We start from the raw sequence: 27,097 nt of genomic DNA, 5'->3' as shown, positions 1-27,097 counted from the left end.
GTTAAAATAAATTTGAATTAAAAAATGAAGATAGAAAAAGAAAAAACTTTAGAAACAAAGGTTAGCAATTAATAGTTTTTATTTGTTCTATTTTTAAGATGGTAAATTATCTTCATTAATTTTTTCTATATTTAGATTAAACAAATGTTAATATATTTTTTAAAGCTTTACTAGTTTAAGTTTTTATTGTTTAAAAATTCTAATATATTTTTTATCAATGAAGGTTAGAATAATTTGTGTGTTTATAGCATACATATATTTTAATAAACTTATTAGGTTTTTTTTGTGAATTTAAAGCTAAAGAGTTAAGATTTGTAGAAAATTATTACATAAATTGCTATGTGTGTAATGTAAACAGAAATAAAGTGTTTAAAAAAACATTGTAAGGAGTTGTAAATGCTATAACTTATTAGGATATTCATTTTAATTTTTTATAAGATATACGCAAACAAAAAAAAAAAGAATTTGTTTTAGTTCTTTTTTTATTAAAGTATTTAAAAAGATGAACATTATAATCATACTTTAAATTTGAAATAAATTGTTAAGGTCATTAAAGCCTATTAAATTATTAAAAAAATGGTCTGAGAAATCTTAAGGTTTTAGATAATACTAGTGATTAAATTGAAAAACTTTTAAATATCACATTGAAATAAAATGTTTTAAAATAAGCAAGCTAAAAATAATTATTTTAAATAAATATTTTTTAGATTAAGATAATTTTAAATTCTTAATAATTTTGAAAGTGTAAAATTACTTGGTTAAACTAAGTAAATTTCCAAGAAAACAAGAGTTTGTTAAAACCTTTTTTTTTTGTTAGCTCATGTTAGAAGTTTTGATTTACAACATTTGTTATGCAAAAAATAGGTTAAAATGTTTTTATTTTTAATGTCTATAATTTAAGAATTTTAAATTAAAAGATTCATTAAGTAGCTATTTTGTTAGACTTTTTTTTTCAGATTAATGGAGATGACCAACTTGCCAAACCAAGTGTAAACAAAGATATCAATGATAAAAATGTTAGTGGAACAAAAAAGGCCTTAGAAAATAAAAGCAAAACTATTCAAACTGCCCCTGTTTTTCTTAAAAATAGAAAGCTTTCATTAGAAAAGAAAGTAGTAGAAGATAGTGTTGAAAACACTCAAACCCCATTAAAGTCCGACTCACCTCTACCAAAAGGACAGAAAAAGCTTACAGATATGTTCAAAAAGAAGGAACCAAAAAGTAAACTAGTTTTAGCTACTCTTAAACCTAAAAGTTCAAAATTAAATGGTGGTTCAGCTGACACAAAAAGCTCCTCAGGTGTGAAAATGGACGTTGATGTGGTCAGTGATGAAAACAGAAAACGTTTATTTGCATCTGTTGACCAAGTTGCATTTACTGAATTAGTTGTGGATGTAGACAGCAGCTTAGGTGAAACAAAACCCAACGCTGTTGAAGTGAATGGCAGTGAAAAAATCACAGCAGATATGGTTTCAAAAGTAGCTGTTGGTATCTCTGTGAATGATGTTAAAAAGTTAAACAATGAACCACCAAGTAAAAAGGTTAAATTAAATTCTAGAGTATAAGCTAACTTTTATTTAATATCTTGTACATCTACTTTTTGTTTGTATAACTATAAACTAAAGCATTGCTGTCTACAAGTGTTACAAATTCAGTTGGTAAATAACTAAACTCTTTTAGAAACAAAGGTTTTAATGACTAAGAGTTTACTTTTATAAAGTCTTATAAAATAACATCACTGTTTTTTTAAAAGTATTCAGTTATTTAGTTACTGACTTAGGTACAGTTGTAAGAACAGTGTTTGATTTTGTTTATGACAATAAAACTAATTTAACTAATCTTAAATTGTAGATATTTGTGTATAAATATCCTAAATATTTGTTTTTCATTAAGCCTATAGAAAATTTGTTTACATTATTAAGTAGTATTTCATAATGTATATCTTTTTTTGTACCCTATGTTTTTTAGTACATTAATATCTGCACTAGTTATGATAATTTAACCTTATTAGAATAATTTAATTTATTAAAGATTGAAAAGTTTAATCCATTGTTCATAGTTTTTCCATACTCTAAAAACCAATGACATTAACTCTAAAACACCAAATTAACTGTAAATGTTGTAGTTAATTTAAATAAAGAAAAGTAGTAATAAATAAATAGTGTTTTGTAAATTTAAGTTTGATAACACTGTTTTCTAACTGGTTGTTATTTGTATATAAAGATAAAACTATTAAAATTTTAAAATAGTTTTTCTGAGCTTTAATCGAGAGTTTTAGTTTTTAAGAATATAATTTTTATAAAATAAGATGATTTGTTTTTTATAGGTATTTTTTAAGTACACTAAGAACACTAAATAAATTTTAGACAAGTTTTACTAGTAAGTAGAGGATTGCCATTCTTAGACTACTTGATAATCTTGTAAAAATTTAAGCCAGTTTGATATTTTTTTTTAGTAATTTGAAAATAGCAGGATGACTTAACCTTTTTTGAAGTTTTTTGCAAAACTTAGGCTATTTTAGATTTTTTTGTATTAATTTTATTTTTATGACCTTTTAACCAACTTTTTTTTGTTAGAATAATATATTTTTTCTATGTTACAAAAAATTTTGCTGTAACTATATTTTTTTAAATAATTCAAGCTTGAATAACAATACAATACTTTTACAATTATTGGCTTTTAATACTTTTTACAGGGTTGCCACTTTACCTTGAAACCTGGAAAAACCTGGAATTTGACTATTTAGGTAAAAATAACCTGAAAAAAACTAGAATTTGAAAAAATTTGAAAAAAAACTGGAATTTTTAATAATTTTAACATTTTCAGTAGTAAAATTTTGATTTGACACAAAAGATTTGTCATCATCTAAATGTTTTTTATTTAAAAACATATTTAAAGTAACTTTACAGCATATTTTCAAATGTTTTTATTCTATAAAACACAGTTTCTTACATTAAACTTAACTTAAAACTAAAAATAGACACAAAAATGTGTTCTTATAAAAACCTGGATGAAAATTGAAAGACCTGGAAAAAATTTGGAAAAAAACGAGTGGCAACCCTGTTTTTATTTAGTTTTGTCAGAACTCAGTGTAGTTTTTAATCACTCAGGCACCTCAAAAAAGGTTTTGCTACCTCAATATTTTACAACTTTTTAGAGATGCTTTTTTTTTTATCTTAGTTGCCTGTAATTTCAGAGCTGTCTTCTCCATAAAATATAAAATATAAAGAACTTCAAACACTTAAGTACTTTTTTTTCTATCAAATATCATTTTATATTATCATTATTGAATAAAAGTCTTCTTAAGATTAATTTTCTTATATTGTTATTGAATATTGAAACTTAAAATAAAATACGGTTATCTAAATTTGAAGAAAAACACTAGTCTTTTTTATTCTTTATTTGTTACTTCTATTTTTTCAAACACAGACTGTTTAATGTACAATTATAAGTCTAAAGTTATTAGTTTCAAACTATTTTCATGACTAAATGAATTAAAAAGAATTAACAATGGACAAAATAAACAATGTTTTTTAATTGAAAACAAACATAACTTAAAAAATATTTTTGTTATAAAAACAATTAACTTTAACTTAAGTATATTTTATGGATTTTTTTTTTAAATCAGTTTAAAATAATGAAACTAGTTTTAGTGTCTAAAGAATAGAAAAACGTTTTTCATGTTTTATTTATTGTATATATTTTAGTTTAATATTAAGTTCTCATAAATTTATTAATTGTTTAATATTTAATTTTAGCCCAAGCTATCAAATAAAGTTCCGAAGACTCCTACGCGAAAATCTAGTAGAGAAACAAAGAACAAAAAGGTAAGCTTATATTTAACACATTCTAGATGTTCTAAAACAAATCTTTAAAGTAATAGTTTTGTAGTGACAGTAAAAATTTAATTCTTAATGTACATTAGATTTTGATTTATGTTGTTAATAAAATTTACGAACAGTTGTAATGTGTTTTTTTTTTTTTAGCTTCTATGGTGTAGTTTATTTTTAATATAAAATTTTTCCAATAAACCTTATGGTAGCCAAATTTAAAAATTTTTAAACTTAATGCTACTTTAAAAATAACCTCATTTAACTGTATATTTGTCATGGTTTCTCCTATAGAAAATATTTTAAAATAATGTATAATTACCAGTTTCATTACTACAAAAAATAATCAAAACTTGAAAGATAGAAGTTTTTAAATTTAAGATAAAATTGTTTAATTGCAAATCCAAGCAAGTGCAAATTTACAGTTCTTTCTTAAGTATAGTTATTTTTACATTGCCTTTCTTGGCTTAAACGTTGAGTTGTTTTTATTCTCGTTAAACAAGGCTATTGTAGAAATTGTATAATTTAAAGTATATTGAAATTAACATTTTTTTGTTTGATTATTTTTAAACCAAGTTTCAAAAGTATTGTTTTCATATAAGCAAGCTAAGTTTTTTTTTAAATTAATTATTTTTTCTGATAAAAGCATCAATGTAACTAGTTGTTTTCGAAAAATTGCTAAACTTTTTATTTTTTGTTTATTTTTAGAGTAGATTATAAGTCAACTCATTTGTTACACATAAACTATTGATTCAAATTTTCCTATAAGTCGTTTTTTTTAAACTGCTTAAAAGTTGTAGTAGCTTTTCAAAAAATGACTTCTCAATAAAATAAATCTTATTATCTCAATATGTGTAGAAAATACATAAAAAACTTTTTAAATAACAAAGTATTCCTTTTTTTTTCTAAGTTATTGAAATAATTCCATTAGTTTTGACTGCTTAACAACAGAACAATTAGATTATTAAAAAGAAACTTGGCTTTAGGTTATTTATTAAGTTAAAATAAGTTTAAGATTGTATGAATAATAAACTTCTTAGTTTTAAATTAGTATGAACTAAATTAAAACTTGGTGGTAGATGATTTTTTTATTACTGACAGGATATAAGAATAGCATTGCTTGAAACTTCCAAAAATAATTCAATGACTTAATCAAAATCCTTGATAGTATATGGCTTGAAAGTTCTTTTTTGGATTAGATTTGATTATTTTAAATGCTATTCTTATAAAGTATAAACAGTTTTGAGTTTACTTAAATATTTATAATATTAATGGAGTGATAAATATGCAAGCAAAATAAGTATATTGATCAAAATTTCAAGTTAATTTAGTCCTTTTTTTGGTTTAATTTATAGAATTTTTAAATAATATGTATACATAGCTTAATAGCAGTTTACAAGTTAATCAATGTATTACCTCTGGTAAACAAAACTCTGGTAAAGGGTAAAGCTAAAATAATTAAAATAGTAACTTAATATTTCTAAAAAAATAACTATGTACTTTTAATCTTTTTTTTTAATTCATAGGTCGAAACTCAAGATGCTAAAGTCACACCTAAAAATAAACGACGTGGTCCCAAAACTTCGACCAAGGTGAATATTAATATATAAATATTTAAAACTCAATTTATTTTTAAACTTACAGAAAGTATTCTTAAAACTTGCAGATGATCAAAAAATATTTTGAAACTTAATTCAAAAAATATCTGCTAATAAATCTCAGCTTTATGGATAATAAAATACAAATTGGTTAAACCAATGATTATTAGTCTACTGATTAACAAAGTTGTATTTGATATAATGAAAAACATATGTTTTTACCTCAAAAACTAGAACTTAAATATTTATATTAGCGTAGAATAAATCATAATTTATTAAAAAATGAAAAATAATAGTTATTGGTTTCATAGTAATAAAAAAAGTTCTTAACATCAAATTTTCGATACACAGTAAATAAAATATTATGCACACTACCTTACACTTTGAAAAACTTTGATTGAAAGAATTATTAGTTTTTTAAGTGATATACACTTTAGTATTTTTAATTGTTGTATTAAATTTAACCTACTCATTATTTATAGTATGCTATTTACACATATGTTACAAACATTAAAGTTTTTAGAATTTTTAAGCATTGTTAAAAATTGAACTTTCAAGAATCTTACCATAAAAAGTAATTTTTCAATAGTTTAAGATTTGTACAAATTATAAAAATTTAGTTTAACTAATTTTATTTCTATAGTCTTCAGAGAAAAAGAAAAAAACTGACGACGATAAACAAAAAAAGCAAGAAGAAAGAAAAAAGATTCAGGAGCAAAAGGTGCAAAATATTTTTATATTAAGCTTGAAAAATAATTTGAAATAAAAAAATTGTTATTTTTGAGTACTGCCTTAGAAAATTTACATTAATAATTTGAAATTAGTCTGTCTAAGTGAAGTAAAAATTAGTTTTTAACTGTTATGCTTTGCTTTAAGGCTTTAGAGAAAAAGAGAAAATTAGAAGAAGATAGAAAAAAAAGGGAAGAAGAGAAACTTAAACTTCAGAAGAAAAAGGTATCCACTGAAGTTTAATTCTGAATTTGTTTAACATATAAGTAAATTTCAAAAACATGTGTACTTTGTCAATTTATTTTACACAACTATTATTTAAAATATATATCATCCTCTGCGGAAAAAAACTATAACATTTACTAGTAGTGTAAAACATTATACCTTGTACTTCATTATTATTCAAAATAATTAAATAACTTTTAGTTAACCTAAATCAGTTTTAAACATACCAATCTTAAAAACCATTGTATATAATACAATTACATTACCTTTGTCCCACCACTTAGATTTCAGCTTAAAGTTAACTTACAAAAAGCTCTTTTAATAACAAATTTTTCGAAATTTTCTCTTAATTTGTTTATCAAATTAAAACTCAGTTATACATCTTCAATAGTCATTTTATGAATACTGTATATTTAAATAGTTTTTTTAATTTTTATAATAAAATTTTTCAGAATTAGGCGACTAGTTAGGGCGATTTTTTATCCAAATGCTAAATATATTTTTTTTGTAAATTTAGCAGACCAATTAGAAATGTCTTAATCATGATAAATATTATGAAACATCTATATAATATTATCTAATTTGCTTTGTACTAAAACAGGAAGCGGAAAAAGAGGAGAGGTTGAGGAAGAAAAAAGTGGAGGAGGAAGCGAGGAAGCAGAAGAAATTGGAGGAGGCAGAAAAGAGGAGGAGAAAGAAGGAAGAGGAAGACCTGAAGAGAAAACAGCTGAAAGAGAAGATTGAAAATGAGAAGAGGTTGAAACAAGAGTAAGTTTTTATTTCATAGATCAAAAAAAAATTATTAATAGTGAAAATATATAACATGGTTCATACGCATCAAGTTAAATCAGTTTTTATGGCTAAATGTCAGTTTTTATGAGTTTAAATTAATTTTTGAGTAACCAAATAAAATTTAGAATATCTTTGTTTAATAAAGAAAATTAATAATTTGTTAGTTTTTTAATAACGAATTAATCTTTGTAACTTTAATTTTACTAGTTATTGGCAAAATGTCAGGATCTTCTAGTACAAATACTAGAAGATTTCAGAATATCTAAAAGAAATTTGAGAATCAGTTTGTTTTATTTCGAATAAATTAATAAATTGTGAATTTATTTTTTCATTAGCATTTGGTTTTGTAGTCTTGCACTCTGTGAGCTAGCACTCTGAAAGTAGAATATTAAATTTGTTTATTACAGTTACATAGTTCAAGTTGTAGACTACAAAAAAGTACAAGTTGTATGAACCATGTTTAAACGGTGTAGATTTTTGCTGTTCCTTTTAGAAAGCTGCGGTATAATAAAAGTATTGTCGAAGTAATTTTTTAGCCGAAAGGATTTTGCACCATCCTGGATTTCTTTCATTTTCATGTACAATTGCAATATTACAAAAAATACTGGTATTACTAGTTCGTTGAAAAATTTGAACATAAAAAAATCTCTCTGGGTTTTCCTTTTTTTTAATTATTGCTAGACCAGTTTTTATTATCTGTAAAACTTTAAGATTTAAATAATTGAGTGACTAAATATAAAATTAAGGCTTTTAAAACATCAGCCTATTATAATAGATTACTTGAATACTTCCTTTTTTTAAAAGTATTTACACATTTTTCTGCTAAAGTAAAACAAAGTTTTTAATGAGGTTTATCAAAAAAAAAAGTTATAATTGATAAATGTGAGTTGTTTCAACTTAATAAAGTTCGCATGGTATCATAATTTTAGTTTAGAAATCATAATATTACTTGAAAGCATCCTAGATTTTAATATCTTTGTTTAATATCATATTATTCAATTATGAGTTTTTTTTAAAGATTTTTGTAATAGTGAAAAAAATTAAATTATACTTAAATGCTACTATAATATAATTTTAGTTGTTAAGTCTCTAGTTTTAAAGGTTTCTAAAGTTAAATTTAGTTTGTTTTAAATAAAAAATGTTTCTAAAATAACTTTATACTAACATTAAACTTTTTTTTTTTTTTTGTTTCTTGTAGCAATACAACCAACAGGGAGAGGGAGAAGGCGCGGAAGCTGGCGTTGGAGAAGAAGGAAAAAGAGAAGGAGGAGAAAGAGAAGCTGCGGAGGGAACAGGAGGAAGAGAAGCAGAGATTGCTGGAGGAGAAACAGCGAGCTATTGAGGCAGAGGTATATATAAAATAATAAAATTAGATTGCTGGAGGAAAAACTACGAGCAATTGAGGCAGAGGTTGAAGAATAACTCCTTGTCAATTTTATTTTAATAATTTATTAACAATGTAAAATCTGAAACGAAAACAAGTATAGATATAAACACTAAAAATGAGCTATAGTCTAATTGTTCTACATCCCCTCCAGCTCATTTAAGATAATAACAAGTTTAAGGCAATGACATAGCTCGTCAAGAGGGGATTTAAACAAGTAACAAAAATAGTTTACTAAGATGAAACTACATTTTATGCATTAACAAAGCTCAATTGACTTAAATAAAAAATCTTTAAACAAGGGATTTATTTGAAGAAAAACAAAACTGCAATAAAACGCACTAAATAAATCCAAAACAATACAAATTCATGCTATTCCACGCTGAATCCTTCCTGGCTCAGCAATCATCACTATCAGCATCAATTGAACACTCAGCACAAACTTTTGTATAAACAGGAACAAACAGACTTCACTTACGGTGATTTCTACTTTGGAGTATTCCACTCTCAAGCTTCCCTGGCGCATTGAAGTCTTTCAACTTACGCAAAGCAAGTGGAACCTTATTTTTTTAAGGAGCTATAGGAGCAGGAATGTACTCTTGATCAACCTCTTCATGATTCGCTTCAACCTCACTGGTTTTACCAGTATTGGCACTGTTGGAATCTTCTGTAACCTTTACCGAAGAATCAGGACGTTGATGATGATGTGTGCTTGGTAGATTACCGCTCAAACCATGGGAAGATTTTGCTTCAATGCTTGTTGAGCTGGGTTGTACATCCTTAAAAAATTTCTGTTCCTCTGAGTAAGTCTCCGTGAACCATCAACTCTGACTGCATACTGATCATGTGGAAGCACCTCCATTACCACTCCCTTCTGTCCCATTTACGTGGATGAGTGCCATTCTGGTTCTGTAGAAGACACCTACTGCCAACATAGAGAGGTCGCAAATCCCTGGCTCTCTGGTAAAGTACTTCGGAATTCTTAACAAATCTTGTACGGAGCGCTTCTTCTTTAAGCTTCCATGCTTTTCTCCACATGGGTCGCACATTAGGATTGGAGAATTTGTCAAGTTCGTTCAAAAATTAGAAACTATTTAGCAGCTGACGTCCACATATGATCTCGGCTGGAGACACTTGACAATCGCTATCAGGAGTATTTCTCAGATGGAGCATCGCACTTAAAAAGTTGTCATTGTCCAGACTTCCTGAAGCGTCAACATTTGATCTTAGCAATTTTTTTGCCTGTTTGACGGCTACTTCCGCTCTACCGTTTGATCTTGGATAATAAGCTGAAGATATTCGATGCGTAACATCCCAGGTTTTAAGGAATTCCTTTGTTGCACTGGACGTAAATTCCGGTCCACCATCACTTGATATATCCTCGGGTACTCCAAACCTGGAAAACAAATCTCGGAGGCACTTAATCAACCCACGCGAACCTGCCTGAGAGGTTCCGCTGGGTGTGGAAAATATTTCTGACCAACCCGACAACCTGTCACCAACTACCAAAAAATTGTTTCCGGCAAACTGGAAGAAATCCGCTAATATTTTTTCAAAAGGGTTTATAGGAGGATCAGATGCTTCTTGTGGCAATGATGGTTGAGAAGGTGAATTGCGGTTGCAGCTTTGACAATTGGCACGAATTGATTCAATGTCTTGTGTATTAACAGGCCAGAAGACAATTTGTTGGGCACGATTATGCATTGATGTGACTCCTTGGTGCGCCGAATGTAACTTGTTGAGGACCCGATATTGTAAACTGGCGGGGATTACTACTCTGTCCTTGTAAAGTATAACTCCACCACTTAAGTACAATGCATCATCGTATCTAAAATACGCTGACAAAGATTAATTATGTTTCAAGCTTCAACCTTCTTCAATACACCTGGATACTCTTGAAAGTACTTTGTCATTTAATGTCTCTTCTACAATTTCCTCCCAAGTGATTGCCATTGAATGGCATACTTCATTACTCAATGAAGCAATTAGAAGTGATTCGTCAGTCAAATCACTATCATGTGAATTCACTTCATTAATTAAGCTTGGATAACGCGATGCAGCATCTGCCGCTAGATTAATTTACCTGGCATGTAACGCACTTGAAAAAGCCATGGCAATGTACGTTGTTTGAGCCTAAAAATGCGTGTGTTGTGAATTTCGTTGAAGGTGCGATCACCAACAATCTTTACCAGTGGTTTATGATCAGTAACAACCACAAGTTCTTTGCAGCCCTTAGTGAAATACTTTGTCTGTTCTAATGACCAAGCAATAGCAAGCGACTCCCCTTCTATGGCAGCATAATTATTTTCTGCCCCATTCAGAAACCTTGAACCTGCAAGCGTCAATTTACAGCCGGTGGTGCAGCAATCTAGTAACCGGCTATTGCATTTGCAGTGTTTCTGCATAAGGAAGTAGCCCAATCCTTGCTTTGACCAGTCTAGTCTAAGACAAGTCAGTTTCCTAAGATCAAAAATTTGAACACCGCTCTTTATTGCGTCAATGATTATCTCTTTTGATTCATTAAATGATTAGTTTAATTTTTCTGTCCACATGAACTTTCATTTTGGACTGAGAAAATCTCTAAACGATGCCATGACTTTACGAAGTTTGGCATAATTTGCGACTTGATTTATCAGACCAAACCAGCTACGTATATTTGTGGCAGACTTTGGGGTTAAATTGCGAATGGAATCCAGATATTTAGGCAAAGGTTCTATACGTTCATCAAAAATTCTAAATCCAGCAAAATCAACGGACTTCTGACAAAACTGGAACTTCTTGGGATTTAGAATGATTTAGCATCGATAACTTTTGATAGAAAATCTATTGTTCGCCACCAGTGACACTCTAATTCTGAATCAAAAAATATGGTGTCATCAACACATCTCTCCTTTCTTTCAAAATCAGATAAAATAGCTGCAAATCATCGATTGTAACCATCACCAGATGATACAAAGCCTTGAGGTGCTCTAGTATATCGGAACCTGCCAAACGGAGTTATAAATGTAGTGAGGTGTTTATCACTTTCTCTCAGTGGAACTCCATGATACCCGTTCCATGCATCTGTTACAGTCTATAACGTTTCCTTTGGAATTCTGCGCGCTAGTTTAAACGGAGTATCTGTAGCGCATGTCTCCCTCTTGCAATACTTGTTAAGTGGTGAGAGATCTACTATCCTCCTAGGTGACCCATACTGTTTCCTGGTGACCACCATGCGGTGACACCAGCTTACAGGTTCACCAAATGGGACACATTCCAAGACACCCAACCTCACATCTCGAATGAGATCTGCTTCAACCTGTTTCTGCCAATGAATTGGCACGTGAGCTGGTGTATGACAATCACGTGGTTTAGCATCATTCTCCAAATGTATCTCAAGTGGAGGCCCACTTATTTGCTGAAGTAATTTATGTGGACATACAAACGTTGAAGCTGCGTAAGCCTTTGTAAGAGCCAATCACGCATTTTGCTCACGTTTGTATTTGTTGCCTCAAACGGAAGTTTGTTTGGTTGGTCTGGCACTCTACTCCTTGGCGGGCAATCACAGGTCACATCTTTATGCGAGTCCAGTCTATTCGGATCATTTTCATTCGAACTTACAGCAACTTCAGAATGTTGATGAGGCAGTTGAGATCCAATGGTAGGAAAATCCTTATTAATAATCAGGAGGTCAACCATGGTTTCATACGAGAGAAAGAATCCAGTCACTGAATCGCTTACATAAATAATTCCATCACATCTGATAACCTCCTTCTTTGGAGACATTCCGCTAAAAGTCGCATTGAAAACCCCTAGAATGTTAATAGGAATTTTATTGGCAGCCCGAATTGTGATGGATACAGGCATTAAATTCTTCTTACAAAAACCAGCCTCCTGAAAGTTTTTCCATCCCCAAAGGTTCGACTGTGCTCCAGTATCAGCTAAAGCACTCACCCATGCAAACTTGTTTGTCCCATGTCTAGCAATCTTGACTGATGCACGAGGATGATCAGCCGTTGCCTTGGCTTTACGCAAGGACTTCTTGCTGAATATGGTGTTATTCAACATGATTCTTTTACTTGCGTGTAGTGACATTATTTGGGTATCTTGTTGCATAAAATCAGAATGATCAGCTTGGATTTGAACAGCGTTAACCTTTTTTGATTGACTACGCCAACAAAATAGACAATATCTGAAAGGCTTTTTATTTCGGTTACCTTTTTCGTTGAAAGGATAGAAAAGCTTTTTACAGTTCTGGCAAGGAACATGTTGGGACTTATCTTCTATGTTGACACGTCCCTTCTTCTGACGTTGAAAGGAGGAGACTGCGGATATTGTCCGCGAATTCTCAGTTGCATGGCGTCCAATTTCTTTACTTTCAATAAAGGAAATTATATCAAATGAAGACCTGGATAAGATATCTTCAGTACTGAGAACTTCTCTTCTTATGTCATCGTCCCCAAGGCCAGCGAGCATCACGTCTTTTATTGCATCTTCTGTGTTGCTCGTCACATTGCTTTTCCCACAGCCACACTCACTGATTGTAATGCAATTGCAGGTTTCTGCTTTGCTTCGTACACGTGTGGCAAACGTTCTAAACTGTTCATCATGGTCCTGATGTAGGTTCAAAAGTTCTGCTCTCTTTACACCAATAGCAACTTTTATGACTGCAATCAACTCCATCAGTTTAGCAACGTAACTTTCTGATTTGGCCATTAGTCGAGGATCACTTGCTGACATAAGATCGCCAAGCTTGTCCTGCGCACACTGAAAAAGCTGTATGCTTGCATTTTGGTTGCTTATATTTGAACCAATCTTGAATGCCTCCCACCTCCGAATGAAAGCAAGCTATGTCTCTTGGCTGATCCCCCGGTCAACCCTTGGTCGAATCAATTGAGGTGCAATTGGCATTACTCCATTATTGGATAACCCAAATTCTTGCTGATGCTCCACTTTGTGGAGGTTGAGAAGGCTACTCACTACATCACCGGATAGATCTGGCGTCTGGAACTCGCATCCACGGATTGGGAACTTTACTACAACCATTTTATTTTTCTCAAATTGTTAATAAGATTTTACATGAAGAATAACTCCTTGTCAATTTAGTTTAATAATTTATTAACATTGTAAAATCTGAAACAGAAACAAGTAAAAATATAAACACTAAAAATGAGCAACAATTAATCTAAAAATAGACCCTAAAATGTGTAATTTTGAAAATTGAGGAAAAAAATTTAAAACCTAAAGAAAATTTGCTAAAAACATTTGGCTACCCTGTTATTTTGAACTTAAATTATACTTTTTTGAATACTTTTTTTATTTAAGGAAACAAACTTCTTTGTAGGCTAATGTTAATATTTTATAAATTAAATAAATGTAATATTGACCTTTTTATTTTTGTTTTGTTAAGCATTATTGTTATAGGAATTTTACTTTTTGTTTTATCTTTGATGCTGCATTAATATAATTTAGATTTTCTGGTTCACACAATTTATTTACTAACATTGATAAATTTATTATTTATCTCTAGTTTATTGATAAATTTATTATTTATTTAAAGGAAAAGAAAAAGCAAAAGGCTGCAAACCACTTCAAGAAATTCTTCACACCCAAAACGAAAGTGCAGACTAAGGTTTTTAAAACAAGTTTATTTTCTGCGTTAAATAATCATACTTAAATAACTTCATTAAATTTTTTTTTGATCTTTATTGTTTACTTTAAAAAAAATTACCACATCTAGTTAAATAAAATACTAACATTTCTGAGTTTCCCCTTGTTTTTTATTGTTTCTTTTACACTACCTACAACCTAATGTTTTTTTAGTAATTAGCTTAAGAAGAATGCCGTTAAGTTTTACATTGTAGTTAATCTTGTATAAACTTATTTCTTGAAATCTCAGTTTTAAAAAAATGCTATAGAGGTATTATTTATGCAGAAATTTGATGAAACACAGTTCATGATAAAGTAAATTGTATAAACTTGCTTTATTTTAAGATCATTTTAAAATATAATACCTTTTCAATATTAAAACTTCTTAATAATTTCCAGTCAAGGATAGCAAAGTTTGGTGCTTTTGATGCGTACTTTTTGAAAGACGGCTGTAGAATAGCTCCCGTCAACAGAAGAGTGCTGGAAGATGACGAGAAGAAAGCGTTTGATGAGTCTTATAAGATGCAGGTAATAAGTTAAAAGAATCACTACTGATCGAAACAGTATGTCTTGATTATTTTTTTCTAAACTTTAAAGTGAGCAGCTCATAATTTTTAATACTAAATTTTGTTCAGGTGAATGGATTTGAAAGTCTTAAAATTTTTACTGATCATTCGAAAAAAAGAACAAAAAAACAACCGAATGAGTCGAAAGAACGTAAATTGTAAGTTTATTGAAGTATTTATTTTTATTTGCAATTTGTTTAACATTTGTATTTGAATACTTAAATGGTGGTCACTAGAATATAAACAAACGTTTAATTCTTTATTTCAGATCGCAAACTGAAGGAAAGAAATTGAAACTTTTCATGTTCCATACAAATTACCGTCCTCCATACCATGGTACCTGGAGAAAAAACAGTTCTATTATTTCTCCTAAAAACCCATTTAAGAAGGATGAGGTATGAACAATATAATTACTTAATATTTGATAGTTGGAAGATTCCAAGTTTATTATGTATTACTTCTCATTGTAACCAGACTTTTTTTTAAAGATTTGTTGAATTACGAGTACTTTTATTTTTAACTATCACAATTGAGCATCTCTCACTTTATTGATAAAGAAATTTATATAACTTGAATTATTTTTAGATTATGAAAATATGATTCAAGTATTATAATTGAAACCAGCATTTTAATAATCAATATTTTTTAATACTTGATTGTCAATAATAACAAATAATAAAACAATAATTAAGATCATTAAATTATCATTCAAACTTTGTTATATTATATTCATTATAAAACCAGCATTTTTTTAGGACTTGTTGGATTATGAGTACGATTCAGACGACGATTGGGAGGAACCCGTAGAAGGTGAAGACATCGCAAATTCCGACGGTGTTAGTCTTAAAAATTTTTGTGTTAATAAATTGTATAATAAAATAAATTTTAAACGTTTGTCACTTTTGAAGTTGGTTTTATTATTTGTATATTAAAAGTTTTTAAGTAAGATCAAACCCTAAAACACATCAAAGAGTTGCTAATTCATGATCAAAATATTAATCAAGTTGTTCATAATTAATAGTACTGATTGAAAGTGTTGTAAGGTTAAAATTGGTGTTAGTTTTTATTTATTTAAAAAAACTATAAATAAAATAAGTGGAAACCTTAAAACACAATAAATGTTTATATATTTGTTTCATGATGATCAAAATACTAATTCCTCATTATTTTATCATGGTCAAAATGTTAATGAAGATGTTCCTCATTATTTTTTATTTTATGATGGTGTTACTCCTGATTCAGGAGGAAGAGGATGAGGAGAAAGGTAGTGATGAGGAAGAGGAGGACGGATTTTTTGTTCCTCACGGATATTTGTCCGACGATGAAGGCATCAGAGAGGAAGACGACGATGATGAGGTAATAATGTGTAAATATTGTTGTTATTTATGGTTATTTCAAGTTGATCCAATCTAAAGTGTAATCTCTGTTTTGATGAGGTTCATTTGAATTAACTACAAAAATTGTATATAGTTTGTTGTTAAATACACCTTGCTTTTAAAGTAATCTTATGCTTGATTTTTATTTAGTCAGGGGTCGGCAGGCTAACGGTCCTCGCGGGCAAAATGTTAAACTTCAAAATTTTTGCGGGCCACAGTTTTAGTTGTAGTTAGTTTTTTTTTACTTAATTTTAGTTTTAGTCACTTTTAGCTACACATATAAGGCCTATTTAGATTTTATATCACTTTTATAGGCTAAAATTTATACGTATAGTTTCATTATCTTTAGACTTTTTAAACAACTTTTTATCATAACTTAACTTTGTAAGGTTACTACTTAACTCTGTAAAAATAATAGTAAGCCTAAATAGGCTCTGATTTTTGTGTTTGAAAACAAAAAAATTAAAGAACAATGACAAACTCAGTGATGCAGCAAATAATTATATTAAAATAAAGTTTTCATTTCTTTTTCTTTCCTGTTCTAAACATTTGAAAATCTTGATGGTCAGAGAGGCCACTGGTTTTTAAGAAACTTCTTTTACGTAGTCTGATTAATTTGCAGGTATTTTGAAACACAAGTTAGTTTTTGTTTTTTAAAGATAAAATTTTAGAGAATAAAGTTGTAAAAAGTTACTGAAAAGATACTGTTAAGCCTTTTCTAAAGTTTTTGATATAGAAAATAGACATCTAAATAATATAGTTTTTGTGTTTAACAGTTATTTTTCTTATTTAATCTGGATTTTGTTAATTAAATGTAAGAACTATTCAAGAATCCAGGATTTCAGGTTAAAATCTTTGCTGAGCGTGTAGCAACCTTTGTCATTATTAATTTTGATCAACCACTAATACGAATACTAAAATGGTTTTTATAAAGTAGTGCTACTCAATGAGCAGATAGTTTAGTATTATAAATACAAGTAAAAAAATATATTTGAAGCATCAGTAAAAGTTATTATGTTTTGATCGAAAGTTTTTTTTTAACATTTGCCTTATAAAAAACAAAAGTTTACAAAGCAAATTTGCTTAACTCGGGTTGCCAAAGGCTTTTGATAAATTTCTTCCAGGTTTTCAAAAGTAGAAGATTTTGGTCTTCTTTTAGTATAACATTATGTTTAAGTTGGAAACTGTCTTAATTAGTACAAATATATTGAAAATGTATTGTAAATCTATTTTAGATATGTTTTTTAATACAGTTTTTAGTTGTAACGATAAACATTTATATATATGACATATTTTTTGTGTCAAATTGAAATTTCATGACTTTACATGTTAAAATTGTATAAATTTCAGGTTTTCTTTGAAATTTTTCAAGTTTCAGTTTTTTAGCCTAAGTTGTCAAATTCTAGGTTTTTCAAGGATTTAAGGTTTTTTGGCACCCTGCTAACAATAATCTTAAACAATAACTCTATACTTATGGTTTCTTTCTGTTTTATTATTACACCCTTTTTTAGGCTTGACAGTAACACAAAACTATTTAGGAATAAAATGTTTTTCAATTACAGTAGACTACCGCTTAAGTACGCGCTTTTTTTTGGTACGCACCCTGCCTTAAGTACGCACTTATCCAGAAAGAGAAAAAAAAATTCTGCGTTAGCCTGAGACTTTTATAACTTTTAAACTAGGGTGAGTAATCCTGAGTAGTCTTAAGTGGCCTGAGATTGTGACAGTCCTGTTATTAAATAGTAATAAACTAAATACTTATGTAGTGGTTGCAGAAAAGTAAAAAGAATAATGATATTTGAGCTGTAATGCTATAAAATAAATAAATCTAGATGACAAAGTTAAAAAAAACCTTTAAGTACAACATAGTTCAGTCATAATTTAATTTAAACGTACACACATTGATGTTATAAAAATGTTTGGTAAACACAATGTAGTTTGGTACTTTCCCTCTAACAAAACAAAATGTGAAAAAGGTTTGTCATTCTTTTTTATATTATTGACTGACATTGACTTTCTATATTAAATGTATGTAACATTTATGTAGAAACTTTTTATAGAAAAACAAATCATTTTAAAATCTATTAAAAAATTTTGCAGATAAGAATTATGTATTAATTGTTATTTAAAATAAAAAGACTCGTTTATTTGGCCCAATTATTTGGTGGCTAGTTGTAAGAAAGAAAACAAACAACTAAATTTCATATTAAACTATGTCGTCAAAAAGTTTGCACTACCCGTGCTAAGTACGCACTTTTTGGTCGGGTTCAATTTGCGTACTTAAGCGGTAGTCTACTTAAGTCATCGGACCAACTACACAGGAAAAGTTATTTTTTTACAAAAAAAAACTACAGAAAAAGTTGATAAGTTATAAAAAATAGATATTTAGTTATATCTATAAAAGAAACTAAAAGTAACATATTTTTTGGAATTTAAAAAATTTTTTCTATGTTTTTTATCTTAAATATTTTTTTCTATTTAGAAGTCATGACATATGCCATTGAATTTAACATTCTAAATCATGTTTTAATTTGAAAAGAAATATAATTTTTTTAAACGAAATTGTATTCCGAATAAAGGACTGTTTTACCTTATGTCTTATTCTTTTTTTTGTTTGAAATATTAATGTGCGCCCTTATTTATGATATATAGCGATAAATCATCTATATTAAACTTAACCTAAATTAAGTAAAAGTTAAAAGTCCTAAATTGAGCATCTATGCACATTTATGTGCATAGCAATTAATTTAATTTGCACAAAAAGTTTATTTAGATAAAATTAAAATGTTTGAAAACCAATAATTCAAATTTAAATAAAATGTTTTACCTTATGTTTTATTGATATGATGTTTTAAATGTTTCTGTGCACACTTAAATTTAATGTACATTAGTAAAACATCTCTTATAGTACTTTATTATAAAAGTAAACATTTAAAAATACATTATGATAGTATGATATTTTACTTAATTACTGTGCATTTCTGTCGTACACAATGGAATTGCATTTAATTAGTTATTTTAGTATCACAAAATTAGCTTACTGAACTCAAGTACTTTTAAATTCTTGTTTTGGATTAGTTATTGCTATTGTAAAAAGGAAGTTATTTTCTAAAAGAAGAAAAAAACTGCTAGAGTACCAATATGTCTTTTTACAGTTTTAAGTCTAAGCAGTAATGTTGTTTTAATGTCCAGGAATACTTTTGATTGGCGGGCCACAATCCATTCAAAAACTAACGCAAATTTATCCTTTGCGGGCCGCAATCTGCCGGCCCCTGAGTTAGATAGTAATATTTTTTTACTGTAACTGCTCTTTGGTATTTGGTATGCATATATTTTCATTGAAGTCTTGTTAATTAATTTTTTTTAAGAAATGTTTTTCAAATAGTATGTATGCTTAGTTATTTTAATCTATTAATAAATAGTTTTTATAATCCTTTTTAACTTTTAGAACGTGAACGATCAAGAAATATCTGATCAAAAAATGAAGGCGAAGCAGCTTGAGTTTGAGAGGAGGTTCAAGCAGAAGATAAAAGTTCTGACGCCGATTTCTATTGGCTGCGTGTACGACGACAGCAGCCCGCAATTGGTTGAACAACATCAGAAATTCCTCTCCAAACTCTCTGTTAGTTGTTTGAAAGATGTTTTAGTAAATTTATTAATGTATATTTAACGTAGTTTTAGTTAAGTGATTGCCTAGCTTTGCAGTTTTTAAAAGTAATGTCTGTTCACAAAGTAAATTTAAGGGTTAACTTGAAAAAATTGTTACTGTTTGAGAGTAATTTTTTTGAAACATGGTTATAAGTTGAAAAGCTAATTCAACTTCTCAAAAAAATTAAAGTTCAGTAAAGTTTTTTATTAATATTTTTTATGCTTTGTAATAAAGTTATCCAAGATGTAGTTTTTTTTATAAATATAAATAAAAAGTGATTGTATAGTTTCTATTCAAGTATTTTTTTTTTCAAGCACAACCTATGTAAATTTTCAGTGGGCATTTTTTGATGATTCGATAGTGACACCGTACAATCTGGAAAATGAGAAACCCGCCCCGAAACCGAAGGAAGAAAAGAAAGAGAAGCCGCCTAAAGTGATAGTTTCCAAAGATGTGCCTGAAGAAGGTATGTTACTGTTTGCTTAAATATCACAGTATGTAGTGTGCAGTTTACTTAAATTATAAATATAACTTTGTCGCATTGAAAATTTTGAATAACAATTTATTATTATTTATATATGTACAACATAACTCATTTTTCATGAAACTTTTTAATGAATATATATATATATATAAACATAACTATATTTCAAATTACCTACACTTACATTGTTACAGTACCCATGTTATTTTCAAAGTGATGTTATTTTTCTATTTTATCAAGCAACTATTTACTGTTAACTTAACAGCAATGCCGGACCTTGTGAGGTTGTGCCACTGCAATCCGCACGCAATGAGCAGGATCGCCACCGAATTTCAACATTACTGGGATCTAAAAATTAAAAATGAGCTTCCATCGGGTGCGGGTCCCGTCGACGAAGGAGGTTTATTATTACGTAAAAGTTTATAACATATTTTTATATAAAGATCACATTTATTTTTATTGATTGGTTTTTAACCATTGAAACTTTAAGAAATCTTGCATTCAGTTATGATAAACAGTTTTTACAAAGCAATATTTTAGAAAATTAGATATTAAAAAGTTTTACATGAAGGTTAATTAATATAGATATATATGATTTTTCTAGCTCTAACACTGCTTCTAACTACTTTTTTGATGGTTTTTGTATAATTCGCGTATAAAATCTTAAAAGATTGAAATACTACAGCTGTATATTTTTGTTTATAAAATAAGTAAATTTAAAACAGACCTAAACGACTGAAAGTTTTAATGAAAACAATTAAAATGTGTAAGCTCATGTATTTTTCTTACTAATTGTTCTATAATAGTTTCAGCGTTGCCACACACTTAAGCTAGTATGAATTTTTCGAGATTTTTGAAATCTCAGTTTGGTTATTTCAAAAACTCTAATTTTTGATTAAAGTAGAATGATATCGAGTCGAATTAGTTTTCGATTAATTAGCTGATTAAATGACAACTTGTACTTTACTGCTCAACTTAAATTTGTTGCTTTCAAACTTTTAATAAAATTTTCGTCTTACTGCTTGCTATAATAGCACGCTGTTTTTTTTCTGCCTTGAAGAACGGTAATCTTAAAGTTATTAACAAATCTAGTTGCTGTTAAGTATTTTTTATTAAAGTTTTTAAATGTTACAAAAATTTAAGGTATCAGTTTATTTAAATACTTTACACCAGTGGTCGTCAAGTTAAACAAACTTTGTGCATCCCGATGTACAGTTTTCTCATAAATGTCTACTGCATAATTTACCAAACTATTATTCATTATGCCCCCTTTATAAAAATTAAAAAGTTGTGGCCTATTATTTAAAACTACCATAAAAAGCACCTAAAACTTTTTTTTTTGCTCTTCATCTGCAACTCCAAAATATCTAGTGTAAGTTTCAATTTTTAGGATTATTTTTCACGCACACCAAAACAGATTTCGTGCACACTAAAGTAGTTTTCGTGAACACTAAAATAATTTTCCTGGCTACTAAAAGTTTTGTGCACACTAAAGTAGTTTTCGTGAACACTAGTGTGTATCAGTGCACTTTTGACGACCACTGCTCAACACAACTTTAGCTGTCAATGAAATTTAAACAATAAAAGCTTTAAACAACTTTGATACAACAATAATTGTCTTTAATTTTTTAAATATATATTTTATCCAGTCGAGTTGCACGTACCGAGCGAGCCAGAGGTCAACAAGTCGTCGGACAAGGCGACCGGAGTGATCGTGCAGAACACCGAGAACAAGAACTTCACAATATCCAAGGCGAAGATCAGGGAAAAAATCAGGAACATAGCAGTGAGTGGAAGCGGTCACAATTTGAATAAGCGATGCTGGTGAGATTTATATATTTTTGATATAGATAGTTTTATGGTTGTTGTATTGTATGAAGGATACTTGAAATATAAGTTTTAGATGTAAAACTATTAATTTCTCATCAATTATAGTGGTATTATTTTGAGTAGAGGATGTTAATAAGTGTTTAATTATTAGCTACAAACAGGTTCGCTAAAAAACCTGGAATCCTTTAAATAAGGGTTTGAAAATTTAGGTAAATTGTTTTTTAGAAAAACCTGGAACTTTGAACAAAAATCACTAAAAAGTCTGCTACTTTAAACAATTTTTACGTGTAAGTCATAAAATTTTGCATAGATAAAAAAAACTTATTAAAAACAATATTTTTTGTATTAGAATTTATATATTTAAAGCATACTTAAAATAGCATTAAAATAAATTTTAAATATTTTTATACTATTTTAAACAGTGTTTTACCTTAAGCTTAGTTTTATATTTAAAATGGACAAACAAAATTGTTCTTTCAAAAATCTGGAAGAAATTTTGAAGATCTATTTTTGAAAAATTTTGAAAAAGCGTTGGCAACCCTGTACAAAAAAAAAACACATTCATTTTAATTTGAATAAGCACAAAAAGAATTGTTATTGTTTGAGTTATATTCAAGTAACTTGAAGAGTACTGCTTCTAATTCTATAATTGATTTAAATTTTAAAAGTTTTTTGTACTTAAAGTTCCCTGTAAATGGTTAAAATGTTTTTCTGATGTTTATTGATTACATGATGGAAAATTAGCTTAATCTATATGCTAAGGCTTGAAAACCAATACTCACTAAAGTTTTTTTTTTTGTTTTCAAAAATAATTTATCAAACTTTTTTATCATATATTTTGTTATGTAAAATGTTGTATTAAAAAAAGCATGAACTGAATAATAAAGCTTTCCAGAATTTTTTTTTATTTAATAAAAATCAAAACTATACGACTTTAAATTTATCAAAATTACAGTGTAAAGTTCCTTAAAATTAAATTAATAATATTAAAATATTTAAAATTTAAAACATATTTAGATTTCTGAATAGATTTTTGCTTGTATTTTGGTTTGATGATTTAAAAAGTTTGACTAGTTAAAAGTAGTGAAAGTTAAGACTGCAAGCTTAAAAATACAATTTTTATGTACAAGTTGATACAATAACACACACATTTTGTAATGAGTCTTTTAGAATAGTAATACTCTACTTTACTGCTTGAAATATTTAATATTCTTATTTTCAGGTTTGCCACGGACGAGGCGTTGAAGAAGTACGGGGGTGAGAAGATACCGATACCTTACAGGTGGGGGTGGGTGACCTACGTACCCAACATACCTGTTGAAGTTATTCCTCCTACTAAACCTGAAACTAATAACAAGTTGGTTGATTTTTATTAAAAATTTATCTTTGTTTAGTTAATAATATTTCAGATTTTTTCTCTCTAAAAGTATAAATATGTGACACTTTTATTTAAAATAAGCCTTTAGACTACAACTCTTAAAAGTGCTAGTTTTTATAAAATTGCATCTATCAGTAATATATTGCTATTTCATTGTTGTTTAATGTTGAATTTTAAATGTTTGAATGTTGAATCTTATAAAATAAGCCAATAAGAATACATGTATAAAATCTGATGAAATTTTATTTGTGTTCATTGAAGCGTAAAATCAGCTAAAACACTTTTAGTTCAGTTTTAAGTTTTTGTGTAGTGAGATCATCCGACTGAGAGTAAAGACTTTTTTGTAAGAATTGTGTATTATTATATTAGTGTGTTTTATTGTGCAAATAAAAAGAGCTATTATTTAAACAAACTTAACTGTTTTAAGTCTTTTTGAGTTAGATTTAAATGTATTATAGTTTAACATTAGTTTAAGTTTTTGAAGTGTTTTCCACTTAAACTTAATTTATTAGTAAGTTTTAATTCTTTCCAAGTGATTTAATGAAAGTAATTTATGTTTTTGAAATATTTATTTTTAATATTTTGTAGTACTATTTTATAATAGATACATTTCTAAACTATGGTGCAGGGTTGCCACACGGTCAGGAAATCAGGAAAAACTAAAAAAAATGACAAAAGTCAGGATAAACAGGAGGTTATTTTAAAAAAGTCAGAAATAGTCAGGAAATTTGACTAAATTAAAAAAAGATCAGATTTTGTCAGATTAATTTACATAATTCCTTATTTTCCAAAGCCTTCAAAAAGTAAAAAATTGATTAAAGATCCTTTAAAGTCAGACTAAAATTGCAAGATTTTCCTAGAAATTTACAAAATTATTTTATCAATTAAATATTTATAATCGAGTTCATAAAATAAGAACATATCTTAATTTATAAGATTAAGACTTATATCTTCAAGATAAGATTGAGAATATAAGATCTTAGCTCAATATGTCAATCTGAGAAAAAAAAGTTTTCCAGCGTAACTTGATTCGAGCTGCTGTTATATGTAATACCTACAGTGTAGGTCCTACAGCGGCCGAAATTTTATCTAAAGGACTGCTGCTACTGTGTCTTGTTATATGGTATGTCCCTCACCCAATTTATTGTTAATACATATTAGTTACTTTTCTAATACGGTTTTCTTCTCTATCAGTATAGCTTTGGCTACTATTATTTTCACATCCGCAATCTTAAAATCTTCCACTTCTAATGAACTCTCATAAAGCTTCTTTTTATTTTTATGTGCGCTCTCTTGTATAGTGTACTAATTCTTACTACCCTTAGATACATGCTGCTTATAAATTTTCGAGCATTCGACATTGCCAACGATAGTGAGCTGTTTGAAATTCTTTAAGGGTTTGGCCAAGCACTGACTTAATAGACTTGTTTAAGTTCTTCACGAGGGGAGAACGTAACCTTTATGATTTTATTGAAGTTTTTATCATATTAATAAGAAATATTATGAAGTAATAAATACTACTGGTAATGAATACATGATAGTGTAAGTTAGGTTTGTTACAACTAATGTAATAAATTCATCAGAACTGCAACAAACGAACCTGAAGAGCCGGTTGTCATGGAAACCGAACCTGCCAACCCCAGCTTGCCTGAAAGTCCCAAAAATTTGATGAAAAAGTTTCTACAGAACGTAAGTTGAAATTACTTCTTTTAATCAAATAGAAACAAAACTTTTATGAAATTTGCGTAAAAAATGAAAAAGCTGTTGTGTTAATTAAGGCGATTGTTAATTATATTCTTAGATGTTTATTATGATTAAAACGTATTCAAGATTATGTTAACCATTTTGAAATCAATTTTGTCTAACATTAAAAAGATAGTAGTTTTTTATTATGATGTTTAAGTACAAATTATATTTATTTGTCATATTTAAAATTCTTTTAAATTAAAGTTAGATCCATGAATATATCACAGTTGTAGTTGGACAGATATATTTAGTTACAGCAACTTGTACAATACTTAGTTTCTATATTTTTTTAACCATACCTATAAACTGTGAATTTAATTAATCATCAAGAATGGTTCAAATTTGGCAAAATTTAAATAGGCACTTTGTAGTTGACTTTTTTATTTATAAAAAATTACACCAAAATACTTCGTCTTGCAACAAATTCAACTTCTACAACTGTTCATTAACTTGTTGCTGTAATAATAAACTTTTAACGTTTATTTTGTGTGGAATACATCTTTTGCTTTAAATAATTTTGTTGCTATTTTGAGATATATTTTTTTTACATTCTTAAATAACACCTGTTTTTTCAAGCTTCTTAATAAATAATGTTAAATGAGTAACTATTTTTAGTATTTTAGTGGTAAAATATTATATATTTATTTTATAGTAAGTTGAAGTTTCCTATAAACAAATACTGCAGACAAAGAATATTTTTGTACATTCATCAAACATTCAAGACTATTTTATAACTTTTTAATGTTTAACTCTTTTAGTTTTGCTGTAATTTGTTAAAAAAAGCAAAGGTTCATGTTATTATGAAAATTAAATAACCATTATTTCTACATGTAAACATTTCAATCAACGAAAGTCTTAATAATAAACAATGCAAATTTAAACTAGTTTTAATTAGTTTTTTGAGCAATCTTGTTGGAGGGGGCCGTTGCTTTTTTAATTTATGTTTAGGGGGCTGTTTGAAAAAAAGATTTGGAAACCATGTTCTAAATGAATTTACATGTATTGATAAAACACTTAGTTTTCAATTTTACAGTAACTAAATACTGAAAGTTAATCTTTACAAAAAAAAATCACATCAGACTGACGCGTTAGCCCTGCTGAAAAAGTCCAAAGAGAAGAGCGACAAGCTGAAGCGCAGAGTGGCGTTGGAACCGGTTCAGACTTCATCAGGGTCCCAGGACGCTGAGCTCCTGGAAAAGTTCCGGGTCGCCAACACCAAGGACCTGAAAACTTTCTTCAACATCAAGGACACTCCCGAGAAGAAGAAGCCGAATGGTGTCAACTCTGGAGAGAGCAGCGGTTCGCTGGTAAAGAATGGGAACGTGCCAATTACGTCCAATGGGATAAATCATATTAACGAAACTAAAAAAGTAAGTTTGATTACGAGATTTTGCATGCAAAAATCTTTATTTTATTTAAAAAACAACAACATTTAAAAATTTATGTTTAAAAATACTTAATTTTACGTTTTAAGCTATTAACAATTACATGGTTACGACTAACAGGTCATCAATATAACAAGATAGTATTTATAGATTTATTTAAAACTTATTCAATATATGAAGTATATTGTATATATATATATATAGCTTTAATTTTATTTTCAGAGTGAAAAAACGATCGACTTAACTGAAGACTGACAAGATTCACAACTACTTTTGTTTTAATTATGATTTAGGTCTGTGTTTTTTTATTGCATGCATATTTTTAGCCTGTAAGTTTTAAACTTGTTATGATTTTAGGAGTTCGTAAAAGAAATTCATGAAAGAAATCGCTAGCATTTCTGTTCAAAACTTCAAATTTTACAACTGCTTACTAATGATGTCAATAAATTATATCTAACAACAATTTTTTTTAATATAGGAGGCTTTTAAAGTCATAA

At 28.4% G+C, this 27,097-nt stretch overlaps 1 protein-coding gene across 1 annotated transcript; it reads left to right on the top strand.

Annotated features, from left to right (window-relative positions):
- Positions 1-27,097, top strand: LOC145842351 (uncharacterized). Its single transcript, XM_082949776.1, has 22 exons — positions 1-60; positions 957-1,541; positions 3,759-3,827; positions 5,357-5,422; positions 6,072-6,149; positions 6,305-6,382; positions 6,984-7,150; positions 8,388-8,523; positions 14,098-14,169; positions 14,586-14,714; positions 14,822-14,910; positions 15,021-15,147; positions 15,508-15,588; positions 15,995-16,108; positions 19,577-19,750; positions 20,114-20,243; positions 20,527-20,661; positions 21,911-22,085; positions 23,314-23,448; positions 25,053-25,158; positions 26,295-26,585; positions 26,823-27,097. The coding sequence occupies exons 1-22, from the start codon at positions 25-27 to the stop codon at positions 26,853-26,855; spliced, it is 3,006 nt and encodes a 1,001-aa protein (XP_082805902.1). The 5' UTR covers positions 1-24; the 3' UTR covers positions 26,856-27,097.

This window comes from Thalia democratica, chromosome 8 (genome assembly GCF_965202585.1).
Source record: "Thalia democratica chromosome 8, ktThaDemo2.hap1.1, whole genome shotgun sequence".
NCBI classification, from domain to species: Eukaryota; Metazoa; Chordata; class Thaliacea; order Salpida; family Salpidae; genus Thalia; species Thalia democratica.
This window is presented reverse-complemented; position numbering and strand designations above follow the sequence as displayed.